Below are 18,874 nucleotides of genomic sequence, written 5' to 3' on the forward strand. Positions count from 1 at the left end.
TTTAATGATAAAAATAGGTCACACTGTTTGACGCTATGCCTAGGACAGAAAATATTTAAGGGGTTGGGTGGGGGGGTAATTAAGCTGTGGGCTGACTTTACCCTATACTGGTTGCTATGCTGGTCTGACTTGTGTTGGAAAGATGGCAAACTTTCAATGAATGTTATTGTGTATGTATACTGGTACAGGTACACTGAATCATAAAATTTGTCAGAACACAATGAAATTATACCATAAAAATATACACCACGTCATCAGGTTGTGACATTTCTACTACACCATTTTTGTATACAAAGTATAGCATCATAACTGTAAACATACGCAAAACTAACACTGAAATATCTAATCACATGATCAAATGAGTGCACACAGACAAAACGGTTATCTGGGAACTCTATAAAGGGATGTTTAATACAAATACAGTACAAAGCTTGTGATTACTGACATTAATATAGATATTAAATGGTTACATTTTCAAGGAAATGTCTTTCTATTGAATGATCAACAGAGTGTATCAACACACAAGAATGATTTCTCAGTCTAGCTTTGCTTTTAAAGATAGCATATCAGTTTATATTTTCACCATTCAGTTTTCCTGTTTTGGAATTACAACAACTCACTGTCGCTGTTGTACTTCCTCTAAGTGAACAGGGAAATCGATATTAATGTCTATTCCATTAATACGCCTCATTATCCCTGACCTTGTTATTAAGTGAAATCCTTACATCCTTTAGAAGGAAATAACATTATAATGAGGAATACTAGTATTGACCCATAGTTACATCCTGTACTGTGTCTGGTTTACATCACCAGTCTAGCAACTTAACTCTTTCAGCAAGATTTTTTTAGCATCAATTTAGCATCAAGTTTTGGAAACAAAATGCTCCAAAAATTTCAAACTTAGGAGCAAAGTAAAATAATATATATCAAACTTTAATTCTTATCAACATTCATTGTGACAAATGCCATGTTTAGCTGTTAAATAAAAATAGCCATCAGTTTTGGTGAATGACAATGTTTTCATATTAATGCAAATAAAAAAAGGTTCCTTGTCATAAAAATACTCAATATGCAAGTGGGCTTCAAAATTTGTCTGTCAAATTCAGCTAAAGTTGACACTTCATCTTTCAAATGTCAGTAAATTAAAAAAGTCACATGCTGAATGCAGGTATTTACAAAGATTAGCTGCATTGGAGCATTTATCACTTGCATTGGACCACTTATCACTGTGCAAAATTTATCTTGTGTGATAAAACTTGATAAACAGTTCAAAAGTCTGACAGCGAAACAGCCCTTCCCTTCAAACCCCAACCCACTCTCAGATTGATACTTTTTGTGGTATATGATAATACAATCATTGTAGACATAGTTGAAAGGGTGACAACATTTCTATGACACTCTCCAACCTTAAAGTTAATATAAACGGCCAAGAAAAAAACAAGAATTGTTTCTGGTCAGGATAGTTTGTCTAAAATGGTGTGATGATGCATTTTTTGTTGTTGTTTTAAATTCTCAACAAACCTGTCACTCTATCTACTATTTTGTTTTATTTAGTACTTTACAACAGGTAACACTGAAGTAAAGCACTTTCTCTATGTGCTACACTCGTTTATAGCATTCATATCAAGTGTAAAAGTATACTATTTCTTTACAAGCCCAGCATGTGACCTTTCTAATGTGGTCATTTAGCAAATGAAATAGTATACAATGTACTTTTAGACTTGATATGGCTGCTACATGTATAAACAATTGTGGTACATTCAGAAAATGCTTTTCTTCGGTGTTATGGGTTGTAAAGCATGTGTGTATGTGGGGTAGATGTCATTTGCTTGAAGTAGGGAGGGTTATTTTTGTGTTTCCCTACAGATCTGCAGAGTGCATGGGCTGGATAAACATGAAAAAAAAGCAGAGGTATTTAAGTGATGTGTGTGCTGACCAGAAACAATTCTCTTTCTTTCTTTTTTTTGGCCTTACCTGAGGGAAATGTTCATAAAATTGTAAATATGTTAAAAAATCTTTTTTTTCGGTGGTATATTTGCAATATATTTTTCATATGTGAGTGTCTAGTTCAGGTAGTTATGTTTTCCATTGTTTTCCATAAATGGTCTCTGTGTTACTGGTTTCTTCCTATCAGATGTACAACCATTACAGATTGGAAGAACAATTTTATATTGTCTTTTTCAGTTGATGTCAGTTTCTGCATCCACTATTTCTTGCGAGACTTCACAATTTTCGCGATTTTCTTATTTTTTTTCTTGAATACGTACAAAAAAGTTTAGGGTCAGCGTGAAAGACTTGGTGAGGTCAGGTAACCGGAACCAAATAACTTTTTTTATTTGGCCTTACTGCATTACTACTAGTATTAATGTACAAAAATGACTTCAAAATGAAATCTTGATATAGTAAGGTTCATGACATCTTAGTACAGTTCTTATTATATCCTTGACATAATCAAACTTATGTCAAACTGTATTTCATGGTTTGATGGTAAGACTGATATAATACTGATAGCGTGTAAAGTACTCTACATGAAAATATACAATACACTGACTATCAATACAACACATTGCTTTGAGCTTGATTCTCATTTTCATTTAAAGACCCATCATTCAATCCCAGGTTAACATTGCATTTAGTGTTACTTTATTAGGGGAACCAAAAATATTACATAGGATTATTCTTTTGTTCTGGACCAAAGCTCTGCCAGACAACTTAACTGGTTTTATAGTAAACCTAACAAGGTATTTTGTTCTGGACCAACTTTTTCTATACATTTACCAGATATGTTTATTCACACCTAAATTTGACATGTAATTTCCATATCTGAACTAGGTCTCTACTTGTGCAGAATTTCAATCATTAGTTTTTTATAATGAGCTAATTGCCAAGAAGTCATCTTATGTTTGGGATCACTAAACAAAATAAAGAATAAATCAACTTCTAATGGTAAGGTAATGTTGTGCATAGTTCAAAACTAAGTCATGCGTACCTAAGACTGGACTATGCATGATTAGCTGTGAAGGATAGAAGTAAATGGAAAGGTCCTCACAGGGAGTTTAATAATGAGGACATTGATCAATTTGGGTGTTGAATAACAAATTTGAAGTATGCAAAAATATAATTGGTGTCGGTACAATTTGAAGCAATCGATGGGAACAACCCTGAAAAGTAATTTCAACCTTGAAATGAAACTTTTGAAAATAGCGACAGAAATATTTATTGGAAATAAGGTGAAGTGGATCGGGTGGGGTGATGAAGGGTAAGTTTTGAAAATCAAAGAGAACTTCTTGACTTTGGATGGTTTTTACTAGTATTCCTAGATTCAAATCATCTTCACCAACAGTTACTTTGTCATTTGATGAAGATTTATATTTTGTTTACATAGATATACCAAAGCTCATGGAGTAAGTTTGTTGATAGACACTGTCTATGTCTATGGTTTGTTGATAGACACTGTCTATGTCTGTGGTTTGTTGATAGACACTGTCTATGTCTGTGGTTTGTCCTATATGCTTGGCTGTATGAAGAGCTTCGTCTGTTGACAGGCATGGTGTGTCATGTGATCACTATGAAAAGCTTCATCTGTTGGCATGGTGTCATCATCTTGTGATCACTATGCAAGCTCTTACATCCATTCAAAGTTCCAACTTCCACAACAAATTTGGCTATGGAGTCAGAGTTCATAGCAAGAAAACGTCTTTTGTAAATCATGTAAGTTTCTGCTCAGAAACAAAGCTTAGTTTGCACATCCCTAGATACTAACCATAGTGTGGGACCTGAAGAGTGTGTGTGTAATTCACAGTACCTGCAATAGCTTTTTAACTCATGGTAAAGGTTTGAAATAGAACAAGAAGGTTGACGTATTCTCACACGTGCCTATAGTAATGCATGCGAAGAGGATGGTGTCACATCACAACACCAAGAAATCGAATGTTTCTTATTTTTATGATTTGCCTACTCATTGAAATCTATTTTAGGTACCAAAAATTTGGATTACATCTGTGAAAATTGTTAAAACACTTACCCTCTCATCCTTCTCTTTCTTCTGTCGCTTGAAAAGTTCAAATGTATTTTTTTTGGAGGAATGTAGTGTTGCTTGATTTCCCATTGATCCACCTGATGCTGTCTTTGCAATATTTGACCAGGAACCAACATTACGAATGGTAAACTCCTGCAAATAAAAATATACGTTTCTTTAGCTCACATATCAGTATATAAAATTTGCAAATTGTGATATGGTTGTTAATGTTCATGTGTTAAAGTAGGAAGACACTAGAGTACTAGAGAAATCAGCATTGTTGTTTACATCACCCTTTTTACTTATACAGATTTGGTTAATTTTCAATCAAACCCTGCCAATGCTTGTCAGGGTCTAAAACCAGACTACGGTGTGGTAAGAGGCACATGGAAGAGGTAACTAGTGATGACACTCTTATCATATCACGAATAACTGGGTTAATATACATGAGTTGGCTAAGCTTTGAGACTGTGTGTTCGCTAAGCTTTGAGAATCTGTAAAAATATCGATGTTTGCTAAGTTTTGAGACTGTGTATTTGCTAAGCTTTGAGAATCTGTGAAAATATCGATATTTGCTAAGCTTTGAGAATCTATGAAAATATCGATGTTTGCTTAAGTCTTAAGAATCTGAAAAGATCTCTGACTGTGTTTACTACACTTGGCGAATCCTGATACCTGTGACAGGAGACTTAACAGCAGAGAAAGTCGTCATTTTAGTAAAAGTGGCTTACTTTGAATACCAAGTACTCACAAGTGATGTTGTTGTTATTAAGCAAGACAAAATTGAGTATCCCAAGTGTTTTACTGAGATCCCCACCTTGTCTCTTGACAACAGGTTCACAAACTTTACAAATAACCATGGATAGCTAACTAAAACAGTCACCTTCCCTCATCCAAGGAGAATACCACATACCACTACATACCATCCCTGTTGTTAGCTTGTCTACATTTTATTTACTGTAAATGTCCTTGCAATGCTGAATTTACAGATCTCTATACACGCCTTCAAAATCATGACAACCAGGACCCCCTCCCACATACCTAGCACTTGGTAAAGATTGAATCAGTTTACAGAATAACCTTTACATGGCACTACCACAGGAATATCAACTCACAAATATATTGTAGTCTTAAAAGGTCCAGTAGTTATTTCTGCTTATGTAACCACTGGCAACCAATATATTATGTAACCACTGGCAACCCACATATTATATCAATGGAAAGAACAATAGACCTGTTACTGGTTCCAAGATGCACTATACATCTCTCCATACAATATTGTGTACGTGCTGAGGGGTTTGCATGTGCTACTCAGGGGGTGGTTGTCACCTGACCGTACCCTGTGTTCACTGGTAAAATCCCTCTCTATCATTGATGGCTTTCAGTCTCTGTTCTATAAAATCACTCATAATCAAAGAGGTCAATCTGCCTTTCCATCATTTCCTGGTGAAAATGGTATTTCAAACATTATAAAGACAAAACAAGACTAAAGATAACAACGTGCTCTCATGCAATGCATCTTGGAACCGGAAAACTGACTATAGGACCTTTTGGACAAACAATTCCATATATGACTCATGAGGGCATGTGCAGTCTAAATACAAAGTAAACAAGACGAGTACCACAGAAAAGATCAGATTAAGAAGGACACATTACTTCAAGTACTTCAGTTCTTTTGGTTTGTTTTGTTTTTGGTACCTAAGTAACTTTCACAATCATGACAAAATGACACATAATTCATCGGACAACTTATGAAATAAACATGATTAAGTTCCCCTTTCTCTTCTACAATCCCTATGATAATGACAAGAATAGTTGGACTAAATGGCTGAGATAACTATTTCTGACAGTCTGTCATACTTACACTTTCTCACCAGTCATCAGGAGTATCGCTAAAAGGGCTGTTTTGTATATACCAATATCTACCACATAACTGTATTACAATATCCTTGCACTGTGAGGTCTCCTCATCGACTACATAGGGCTAATCAATCGTTAGCATTTTACTGCTATCATGGCATCTACCTCCCCTCCCCCCTCAGAGCTTTGTGCTAACACGTCAATGAATTATTACCCCTATGTAGTTGATGATGGTGCACAGTATAAGGATATTCTAGTACAATTATGTGGTAGATATCGGTACATACATTGTACAAAACAACCCTTTTAGTGATGCTTTCGGGGACTGGTGAGAGAGTCTATGTCATACTATGCTATGAGTTACTTCTGTGAAATAGTATCATGAATTCATTGTGAAAGCAATACCATCTGTACTATATTATTTACAATTACCTATATTTCCATAATTTATTGATAATACTAAACAGTAAACTGCTTGTATCACCACAGTTCATCAGTTATCCTAGATCTTTGAACTGTGTTTTATGCTGAGTAGGATGATGAATTATGGTAACAATAAAAGTAATAAAATCTATGTATTTTTCACCACAAGTTCCTTCTATGTTGATTGTTGGCACAGGATGGATTCCAGGCTGAGGTGGTGATAGAGTTTCAATGGTACAATCATTGGTTTCAAATATTGAAGTGATAACGCTGTTGCTATGGAAACAAGGCCAACGTACTGTAAAGCAATATTTCACTGAAAACCTGTGTTGACATATGTACTTTGAAAGGAGTCAATGTACTAGTATATGCACTTACATTAAATCATCGTATTAAAAGAGAACAGAACCTTCAGATTTACAACTTTGTACTATAATTAAAATTTATTTACTTCGTTTCTACAGGTGTTTGACTTTATTGCTGGTTTTACAGGCATGTAGGGTCTCTATTTCCTGCTGCCCAGTGAGACCTGTTTGAAAGTGTGTTTACATTTGCTAAACTAATGTTAGTGTTGACATGGCGATTGATATATTTGCATCAGGTCACATGTCTAATTTGGTAGCACTCTGTACCAGGTCTGGCTGAGACTATGACAAATACCTAACATTAGCCTGGAGTTCATGTGGATGGGGGTTTGAATTTGTTATTTCCCCAACATGGGGATGGGGGTTTGAATTTGTTATTTCACCCACATTGGGATGGGGGGTTTGAATTCATTATTTCCCCAACATGGGGATGGGAAATCAAAATTCAAAAGTCCCCAATCACCAGAATTCTAGGCTAACCCCCAACATGGCCTTGTACTGGCATTATGTACTGAGTACAACTTTTACTATGTGGACTGAAATCTGGTATTTAAGCCAACATGGCCTTGTACTAGCATTATGTACTGAGTACAACTTTTACTGTGTGGACTGAAATCTGGTATTTAAATTTGTGAAACTTTATATTGATATAGTTCTCTTTGATGTACCGGTATACATATTTTGAAGACATATTTATGATGTGATAACTTAAGGCAAAAACACTTCACAAAAATTTCGTCATTGTGCAACTTCTGACAGTAACTTGACACTGACGAAGGTTTCACTTTCAAAACACACTGAAAATGTGTTTTTTTAAAAATAATGCTTGCCAAAATTGCCTTTTTTGGGATAAACTCAGTAAAAGTACTTTTTTTGACCCATCAAGAATACAGTTTTTGTAAAAGTAACCTGGATAACATCTCTCACCTTCTTTGGAGCAGGATGTTTCAGCTCTCCTAACTTCTTCAAATTCTCAGCACTTCCACCTGATGGTGTAGAACCAACTGAAAATGATACCCCTGAAAGAATTAAAGATACTGATATGTTTATTTCCATATACATCTAGATATACTTCAACTGCTCTACAAGTCAGGGCTCAAAATTGGCAGTAGTCAAGGGCATATAGACTATCAAACATTGTATCTTGACTACCAAATTGGCAGTAGTCAAGGGCATATAGACTATCAAACATTGTATCTTGACTACCAAATTGGCAGTAGTCAAGGGCATATAGACTACCAAACATTGTATCTTGACTACCAAATTGGCAGTAGTCAAGGGCATACAGACTATCAAACATTGTATCTTGACTACCAAATTGGCAGTAGTCAAGGGCATACAGACTATCAAACATTGTATCTTGACTACCAAATTGGCAGTAGTCAAGGGCATATAGACTATCAAACATTGTATCTTGACTACCAAATTGGCAGTAGTCAAGGGCATATAGACTACCAAACATTGTATCTTGACTACCAAATTGGCAGTAGTCAAGGGCATACAGACTATCAAACATTGTATCTTGACTACCAAATTGGCAGTAGTCAAGGGCATACAGACTATCAAACATTGTATCTTGACTACCAAATTGGCAGTAGTCAAGGGCATACAGACTATCAAACATTGTATCTTGACTACCAAATTGGCAGTAGTCAAGGGCATACAGACTATCAAACATTGTATCTTGACTACCAAATTGGCAGTAGTCAAGGGCATACAGACTATCAAACATTGTATCTTGACTACCAAATTGGCAGTAGTCAAGGGCATACAGACTATCAAACATTGTATCTTGACTACCAAATTGGCAGTAGTCAAGGGCATACAGACTATCAAACATTGTATCTTGACTACCAAATTGGCAGTAGTCAAGGGCATACAGACTATCAAACATTGTATCTTGACTACCAAATTGGCAGTAGTCAAGGGCATACAGACTATCAAACATTGTATCTTGACTACCAAATTGGCAGTAGTCAAGGGCATACAGACTATCAAACATTGTATCTTGACTACCAACTTTGTTATTTGGTAGTCTATTAGACCAATGGAAATCAATAGAAAATTTTAGCTAAAACAGTTCACTTGGATAAATTTGGCTACCAAGCCCAAAAGTTAAATTCAAGCCCTGAATTAAAGACTTGTCAAGTCTATATTGCAGTAATACGGCAAACATTAGGACTCCTGACTTTGTGAGTACGTGGGGTATCAGATGTAAATGAATACAAATAATGGCTTGAAATTGAATTGTTGTCTAGTTTTGTACCTCAGTGGCCTTTTTCAATGGTGATTCAAAATGCTCACTTTCACTCTTGCTATTTTGCTAGACATGTTCGTGAAACAAATTCTAGTTTTAAAATTTTGAAAAGCGTCTGCAAACATCTTAAAATGACCTTTTTTTCAGTCAGTTGCTGTCAGATTTACTTCAGAGTACTTGTGGTATTTACACTTGTGCTTGCAGTGTTTTCTGATGGACTTTCACTCACTGCTCTTGAGACATTACGGCCACAATGGACAGACAAAGCATTCATGCAAATTTATGACACCCTGATACACCTCACTTGCACTCACACATTATAATGATGATAATAATAATAATAGTAATTATGCAAATTTATAATGTGCCTTTCCTCCTGAGAGCTCAAGGTGCTCACAATTATTACCCTGATACGGATCAATGGCAGCACAATGGCCCTTTATACTTCCTGAACTCCCTGGGGAGCATACAATATGTTATGGGGGTTCTGTCACATTATCCAATACAAGAGTGAATTACATATCACATTAAACTTTTAGTCTATAACTGTATAGTGGGCTAGGTCACTACATTGCCACTTACATCATACACATCATTTTATTAGATGTTTTTAAATCAACCCTGACAAATGAAACTAGACAGACAAGCAATGTTTTAAAGTAAATGGTATGATATGTGTATAGCTAATGTAAGCAAGTTTGTCAACATGTGAAATGAAAACCCTGGTTGGTTGCTAAGTTTGATTCTTACAAATAAAACAGTTCAGAGACATATGACATTCTTATAATTAATAAATTTGAGTTTGTTTAAATATGCATTGCCGGGGCTCGGGTTGCTAAGTGAGGACCTGGCTGTATACAAACTTCTGCATACGTAATAACACTGAGCAGTGAGTCTGGTACATGGTATTCATCCAAACTTTCTGACTTCTTTGATCAACTGAAGTGTAAAGATTGAAACCATGAAAATACTGAAGTATGGTTTTGAGTATTTTAGTATACAGGTGTGGTTCACACTACTTTAAAAATGTAAAATATGTACAACATCTCCTTGACATTACCTACAAGTGTACAGGTCTTTTACCCAACCACACTAAACTCATTAATCAAACGTACTTCAAATACTTAGTTTTCTAATAAATCAATTAAAAAGAATGCCAAGTAGTGCAAGTGAAGGGGATTAAATATTCATTCTAGTCTTAATTTTCACTCTTCAAAGCATACAATATTTTTTCTAGGAGCTCTAAATGTGAAATTTACTGGTATATCATTTATGGTTTCATAAAATGGTTTACCTAGAAAATAATGTGAATGAACAAACAGTCTCTATAAACTCCTGTCATGTAAATTTATGGCACAATAACCTGTGATATTTCACCGACTGCCTCTGCACTTTGGGGTGTCTTGAAACTATGCGTACCACTACGACTCTGCACATGATGGGACGTGACAGAACACAGAAGATTTTTAGGAGTACGATACCATCATTACAAGATGATTAAGAAAGCAATCAAAATAGGATAGGCCAGCCTAACACAGAATAGGAGGCATACAATAGACATGTTACCTCCTCCACATGAAAACGACATTTTATTTAAACCTTGGTGATTTTACAACCTGTAATATTAAACCATTGTGATTTCACTGTGTGTCAATTTCAGTTCATCGTACTCACACGAAGAGTGAAATATTACGGCTTTTAATTAATCTGTTACCAGTGTAAAGTAAGTATTTTACAAGTCATAAAAGATGTATTCAGTTGTCATTTTGTCAACAAACAACACTGTTTATAGTAGGCTTAAAATTGAGGCAATTCATAGTGTTAAAAACTTTATTTATGTATGCTATAAATATAAGTGGCACACACACAGTGGCATTGCTTTATTTGACTGTATGCTACAGGTTGTCATGCTTTTTAGGGATTATTTGTATTATCTACATTTTAGGCATTTCTTGAAGGCCTACTTCAGATTAGGATTCAAAAAAATTTAGGTATAAAATTTAAAAAAACATTTGTTTGGCAGAGTTATAGAATGAGTTGGTTCAGAACAAAAGAATAATATCCTATGTAATCCTTATGGCTTCACTCATCATAAGATAATGGTAATGCAAGAACCTGGGATTGAATTATGGGCCTTTAACTACTACTCACTCTTCTCTATCAGTCTATCGGGACTGAGTTGACCTAGGAATTCAAATAGTATTAGTGACACCTTAGAATATTTGTGGTGATTTCTCACCTTGTTTTTGTTGATCTGCTTTCTGTGGTTCTGGTGTCTGTATTTCTGACTCTGCTTTCAGACTGGCAATGATATCTGGCACTAACGGTGGTGGTGTTGGTGTATTTGGCTTGCTCTGGTTACTGTCTTCATCTCCTATCAAAAACTTGACTGGCTCCAGAATATCTTGTAGTTGTGGTGGGGAAGGGATTGGAGGTGATTTGGGCTTCATCTCAACTGCCACATGTTGGGGTAGATTCTGTACAGGCTGTGGTGGTAGATTCTGTACAAGCTGTGGTGGTAGATTCTGTACAGGCTGTGGTGGTAGATTCTGTACAGGCTGTGGTGGTAGATTCTGTACAGGCTGTGGTGGTAGATTCTGTACAGGCTGTGGTGGTAGATTCTGTACAGGCTGTGGTGGTAGATTCTGTACAGGCTGTGGTGGTAGATTCTGTACAGGCTGAGGTGGCATATTCTGAACTGGTGGCGTTGTTGGTTTGGATGACTGTTTTGGTGCAGCGTGTGTTGATGCTTTTGAGGACTGTTTGGATGCTGGTGGAGTTGCTGGCTTTGATGAATGCTTTGGTACTGACGTTGATTTTTGTGTATGTCTCGCCGAGGGTGGCGTTGAAGGTTTGTTTGCTTGTTTTGCTGCAGGTGGTGTGACTGCTTTGGTTGTCTGCTTTGATTGCGATGCTGACTTGTGACTTTGTTTGGCTGCAGGTGGTGTTGAAGCTTTGGATGGTTGCTTCATTACTGGTTGTGGTTCAGGTACTGATGGTGGTGTTGTCGCTTTGGAAGCTGGTGGCGTCAATGCTTTTGCTGGGTGTTTTGATGCTGGAGGAGTTGTGGACTTTGGAGGGACTTTAGTAGCTGATGGCTCTGTTGGTTTTGGTGCTGCAGGGGGTGTCTTAATTTTGGGAGGAGGGGGAGTAGGAAGAGGAGTGGCATCTAAAAAGTCTTCTGGAAACAGATCTGAAAAAAATAAGAATAGTCACAAATAATTTCTGCAATATGAACTTGATGAAATTAATATGTCACAGATCAAGATTAAGTAAAAATTATGATTAACAAAAAATCATTACTGATCTCTCCATCCACTAGGGTGGTAGGTGTTTGCTAGTTACAACCAACCACTAGGTGGCGGTATAATCAACCACATATAGATGTTTGCTACTTACAAGTGACCAAGTGTATGATCAACAAAGTATAGCGCTTTGCTAGTTACGCCTGACCACTAGGTGGCAGTATAATCAACTAAATGCAAATGTTAACTAGTTACGCCTGACCACTAGGTGGCAGTATAATCAACTAAATGCAAATGTTAACTAGTTACGCCTGACCACTAGGTGGCAGTACATGTATAATCAACCAAGTGCAGACATTTGTTAATAATTTGACCACTAGGTGGCAGTATAATCAACCAAGTGTTGAAGTTTGCGTGATACATTTGACCACTAGGTGGCAGTATAATCAAACGACTGTTGGGTAGAGGCCAGGGCAATAGTTTTCCCTTTTGATGTTACCCCATAAAACAGCATCTAGCAGAAATGTACCATAGAATAGATACAAGCCAGTAGCCAGCAAAGATAGCCATCCAAGTTCCCCATATGCTAACATTTCACAGGGTATGTTTAGTAATTCTTTATTATAACATGGACTACATTTCCACTGACTTTTTGAGATCTTCTGTAAGCCCAAAATTTGACCTGATTTGTTCCTTGAAATAACATTTACTTGTTTTGCCAGTTATTCTAATGAATCTGTTGCCACTCCCAAGATGCACTGCATGCCTACCCATACAATGCTATGTATCCAATACATGCAGCAGGTTTGTACATGCTGTATGGGGATGGTTGTCACCTGACCATAAAAACCATTCTTCTTTGTCATCAATAACATTTGGTCTTTGTTTGTTAAAATAGCTTCCAATTAAAGAGGTCAACATGTCTTTCCATCAGTTCACGATGAAAATATTATTTCAAATGTACTAATCACAACATAAGTTTATAGTGCACATGCAAAGGGTGATACTTTTTTGTCATTATGTTTATTTTACCATAAAAATAAAGGACATTGGGTTTTGTGATAGTATAGAATAGCTTTGACATGGGAAATTGCGTGAAAAATGAGCCACTCTAGGCCTAGCCACACAGAGCACCTCAGGAAGTACTTTCATTTGCATATGGATAGGACATCGTGACGTCACTTCGGGAACACAATCGTCCTCTTCAGTTTATCTTTACATGCAAAGCCATTAGGGCCAAGCCAGGTCAACTTCACAACCGGTTTTCGCCAGAAGACGACATTGAATATTTGTCAGACGCCTCAAGCGTAGAGCAATACACTCCAGCATTAACATCTGATGGTGTGATTTAGCCAAATTCATTAGAACCGGATGCTAGTAGTAATGATAGTTTCTCTATCAGTAAATGAGTGAGGAAGATGATGGTCAACCACAAAGGCTGCTTTATAAGGTTTTTTTAATGTAAATTTCAGACAAATGTAGTCATGGCTAGTACACATTATATGTAATAGTATACCTGTGTTTAAATGTCCACCATGCAAGTTAAGTGCTTGTTTTCTGACTATGCCTTGCTGTCTTGTACCACAACATGGACCATCCAGAGTATTGTTTACGTCCTAGTGAAGCCGTATTGTTTACATAAAGTGAAGGCTGCTATCATATCAGCATCCTTTGTTGACATAACTATTTAATGGGTGGAAAACAGCTCCCACAGACAATCTCACTGTTACCTCAACATGAAAACTAAATAACAGGACTTTTTTATTTTTTTATTGCATGTGTGAGTTGTCAGTGTAAATTGTAGGGGACAATGACGTTAGATATAACAACTAACATATTACGTTTTGTTACTTTTGTCTGCGGATTTTGTGAATCCCATGTGATACACTATACTCTTCACTGAATGAAAGTGCAAAATTGCACTTTTTGGGATCTGGTATTGAACTTTAACTAGATGATCAAAGATCATTTACATGTAAACACATACCATTGCATGTTGTCAACCAACACTACTAAGGTGACACTCGATAAAATGTCACTGAAATAAGAAATTGTATATTCTAATTCCCAATTATTGAATTCTAATCGAAACGAAAATTATCTAATATTTTCATACCCATCGAACATACAGAGATCAGATGAGAATGGCTTCACAAGAAGACAACATAACGTAATGAGTTCCCAATAATATTCTCTCAAGTTGTTGTAATATGTATCGTCATAGTACATTCTATGACCATTCAAAATCTTCCCGAAAGTATAACCACAGATTAAATTCATCACAGCAGAAACTTTTGTTGGATAACTATCCCTTTTGAAAACTATGTACCCACTTTATTTCATTTTTTACTGCGTTCATTACCATCCACACAGTGACATGAAGTGGTTTCATTTTTGAAGCACGGCCCGTGCTCACTGAAGCCGGCCGTATCGTGGTGTAATTGCGTATTGTCTCTGACCATTTTTTGTTTTGTTTGAGTTTTTGGTGGATAGACATGTCTTACGTACATTGTGGATTTATTTGACCTGAGAAGATCATGAAGTGTTGACTGTGTCCATCCACTATGGATATGTGTTTGGCATGATACAGTAATTTTTCAGGTAGACAAAACAATGGAAACAAAAATAGCAACATTATAATTAGCGTTGCGTTTTTTTACTTTGATATGATTGCGACAGTATGTACATGTGATGTATCACAATGAAAACGATCGACTCTCAGCAACATGGAAATCAAAACATACAATCGGACTACGCATTGGTTTCCTAAAAATTGCTATCGTACTGAAAATATTTTATGACGCTAACTTGCTTTCTTTATCAGTGAAAACATTATTCAAATTATTTTGTTTTCCATTTTTTTGCTTTGATCATGGCTACACTCGTGGCGTGGAGAACCCCGGTAACATTTACTGGCTTTCACTGTATGGCGTCACTGTCCAGTTTTTATGTGATTTCAACTGTCTTCACCCATTACCTACACAGTTATATCTTTCGGAAATGTGTGTAGAGTGATCGTTTCACCACAGGTGCTGCTACACCCACCAACAAAACACAGAGGAACCATTGTTGCTGGAAGACTAAACTGGTACACAACAATATGTAGTTACAGATAAAACTAGTGTATGGCGACGTAATTAGTAACTCATTAGTAAACATTACATAAAGGCTTAGAAGTTGTTCGTAACATGTGGGACCTCGACACCTTTCTTGAACAGGCTGAGGTGCCGAAGTTAGTCGAAGCACAGGGGATTAAGAGGCAAGTATTTTTGCGACTTTCTTGCCAATGCATTTAACATTTAGAGGTATGAATGCAATTTCATTTATTTTCATGGCAAAATGAACACAATAATGAAGAAAAACAAGTCATTGAGAATGACATAGTCCTCGCTATGATTGGGTTTTAAGGAATTATCACTACTCTGATCACGCAACAACACTTGTGAACCTAAATCAAACAGACTTAGATATGTTGTGTCTGCTTGTTGGACATGGAACATGCCTACAACAATAAAGGATTGGTCGGGTATGGGGGATCATATCACGATGAAAATGGATATGCACATGAATGTCATAGAACACTGTCCTAATACTAACTTTGAATGTGATCTGTTCAAGCATGTCTGAGTTATGGCTTTGGACATAGAAAAATCGCAAACAAAATGGCTGCCAGGCGGCCATATTGGATCGTATTACAACAACAATGAATATGCACATGTATGTCATAGAACACTGTCCTAATACCAACTTTGGATGAGATCTGTTCAAGCATGTCTGAGTTATGGCTTTAGACATGGAAAATTCACAAACAAAATGGCTGCCAGGCAGCCATATTGGATCGTATCACGACGAAAATGGATATGCACATGTGTGTCATAGAACACTGTCCTAATACCAACTTTGAATGAGATCTGTTCAAGCATGTCTGAGTTATGGCTTTAGACATGGAAAATTCACAAACAAAACGGCTGCTAGGCGGCCATATTGGATCGTATCATGAAACAAATTGACATGCACATGTATGCCATTGTATGTTGCCCCTGTACCAAGTTTGAAAAAAATCGGTCCAGGCATCTCCAAGAAACAGCTGCGGACGCACGGACGCACGCATGGACGGACGCACGGACAGACGGAACCCAATCCATAAGTCCCCGTCCCGGACTTCGTCCGGCGGGGACTAATTATCAACCTCTCCATGTACACTTTAAACGTAATAACACAAGCGACGTCATCTCACACAAAGCATCTTGGGACCAGAAAAATGACAATGGCTGGTCCTATAATAGAGCATACTTACTTGTAGGTGGTAATTCAAATAATGGTTGTATTGGTGGTAGTCGTTGTAGTTCTACTACTGGTGTTAAAGCTGATAATGGTAGAGTTGGTGAAACTATCTGTGAGGGTGCTGTTGTTCTTTGTCTTAGTGGCATTGGTGAAGCTTTACTACTTGGTCTGCTGGGCTGTGCTGGGAGACTCAGATGACTGGCTGGTTTAGGAGCTAAAATTTATAAAACACAACACAAAGATGAAGTCAATCTACAAGTGAGTGACAACAATTCATCCATCCATCAAATCAATTTATAGAGAGCCAGTAAGAAGTATTTAAAGTTTTAGAGGAACTTACACACACTAAACATACCTAACTCTTCAACAATCTTTCAAAACTCTGATGAGTATGAAATTGATAATGGAGATCAAAATATACATCACTGCTTGAATGTCTAGTATAATTGCAAACTTTGACAGATGGATGGTGAAAATGAGGAGTTCTGCTGTGGCAGTTGGGGGGGGGGGGGTTATAGGTATGGAAAGGACATTCCACTCACCTGGTGGGGGTGTTAATGGTGTAGATTTTGCCATCATTTGATCAATAGTTCCTGTCAAATGAGCTACCAGAATTGAGGATGGTGGTGACTGCATAGCTGGCTGTGGAGTTTGCTGTCAAACAAAAAATATTCTCAACTGTTACAAGGTCATTTTATCATGTAATAACTCAGTATTACCAATGACTGTACATGTATTTTTGTATTGACTCACCTTGGATAAAAATGTCTGACATTAGTATATATTTGATAGTGGCATAAAGTCTGGAGGACATTGCCTTATAGTGTTAACAAGGATAGTGTGGAGTTTGCTCTGTACATACAGCTAGAATGTACAATGTCGCTATTGGTTATGAAGACTGCCCTCTATGGTAGCTTGCCTACACAATTATAAACACTTGATAGTAAATGATGGTTAGAGGGTCAAATCTACCATGTAGAGTCTGATCTGATTGATTAGTATTTTCCCAATCTACTCATGAACCTGTGAAATCTACAATAATTATCCAAAGTATTGGTTCCCCCAGTGATCAAATACATTTAAAGATAGGGAACAACATATCATATGTATGACTGAGCAACATCATCTCATTAGTGTTGTTTTAATAACAAGTCACATCTATCTCTAGAGGGCATACTTCCGCTTGACATCAGGCGGAGGGTATTCTCAGTGGGTATTTTGCATACACATTACAACTAATATAACATTTTCCGTTTTACCATCAGTTGCTATTCTCCACTGCTGGCTTTTACTGAGTTCTACTATACTACTCTGTAAAGTTTATTTTCTCATTTCTTCATTTTTAGCATCCAAGTTATACAAGATTTTTATCCCCACTTTCACACTTAGACTTTTACTTCTTCACCTTCTTGTCTCCCATTTTTTGCACTACTTTTTACCGCAGTTTTATCACTCTGTATTTGTATTTTTCACTTTATTTTTTATTGTAGTAGACCTCTGTTATCGAATTTTTGTTTATTTTACTCACTTTTGTTTCATTTATTATGTTACTGTTTTAAGACACTGGAAAACATTGGAAAGAAAGTTTTTATGTAGACAAAAGAGTTGTAATTTCTTCAATCATTGAAACCAAATTTACATTTTCTCAAGTCCATGTCTCAGAGTTGGCTCACTAACATTGCAGTTGGACTGAGTGTAGCTTTTGCTCAAGAAGACCTCCTGTGTGAGATCAAAACGTTGGAACTAAAAATTTATGTCTAGACAAATGGACTTGTTATTTTTTCCCTCAAACCCAATTTTACATTTTCTCAAGTCCATGTCTCCGAGTTAGCTCACCACTGCAGTTGGACTGATTGTAGCTTTAACAACAAACTCATCAATAGCACAAAGTACAGTCCATGCTACATCATTAGCATTAAACCCGTCATACAGTTAGTTCCTTTGACTATACTAATCCGATTCGTGGCATTGAAAATGTCTGTAACATGTATCAATGATAGACACATTTGGTACAGTCAGACTATTACAATGTAATGCTAACAGACATGGTTTATTTGGTGAAGACATTGTTTTTTTAATAATGCTTCCCGACACTGTGTTAGTTGTCTGAGATAAAGCCAACTGTTTCTGATATTGAGAAAGTGTTATGTCTTGATTGACTATCATTATTACATTGCAATAGTAAAGTAAATGTTGTAATTAGAGTCACACAATTAGTACAGATTCATTAATTGGCACCCAGACTCACTTCAGCCATTTAAATAATTGATGGTTGACTCCTATCATAATAATGCTGAACAGAATATACTTGCACAAAAGTGTGATCTCATTTGTAGGATGGAGAATTACAGACCAAGTACATGAGGTTCCATCTCAGATAGGCTTAAAAATCAGGGTGGGGGTTAAAATATAATTTTGTGTT

The 18,874-nt window shown here is 36.6% G+C and overlaps 1 protein-coding gene across 7 annotated transcripts in view; it reads right to left on the reverse strand.

Moving 5' to 3' along the window:
• LOC144440781 (uncharacterized) overlaps positions 1–18,874 on the reverse strand; it is a 50,326-nt gene that overhangs the window by 8,427 nt on the left and 23,025 nt on the right. For all 7 annotated transcript variants that reach the window (XM_078130164.1, XM_078130166.1, XM_078130165.1 and 4 more), the window contains exons 17-21: positions 16,995–17,106; positions 16,466–16,666; positions 11,163–12,116; positions 7,594–7,685; positions 4,025–4,171 (exon numbers count right to left, since the gene is read on the reverse strand). In XM_078130164.1, coding sequence (XP_077986290.1) covers positions 4,025–4,171; positions 7,594–7,685; positions 11,163–12,116; positions 16,466–16,666; positions 16,995–17,106 — 1,506 coding nt within the window. The remainder of the gene's footprint in view (positions 1–4,024; positions 4,172–7,593; positions 7,686–11,162; positions 12,117–16,465; positions 16,667–16,994; positions 17,107–18,874) is intronic.

Source organism: Glandiceps talaboti, chromosome 10 (genome assembly GCF_964340395.1).
Source record: "Glandiceps talaboti chromosome 10, keGlaTala1.1, whole genome shotgun sequence".
Classification (NCBI taxonomy): domain Eukaryota; kingdom Metazoa; phylum Hemichordata; class Enteropneusta; family Spengelidae; genus Glandiceps; species Glandiceps talaboti.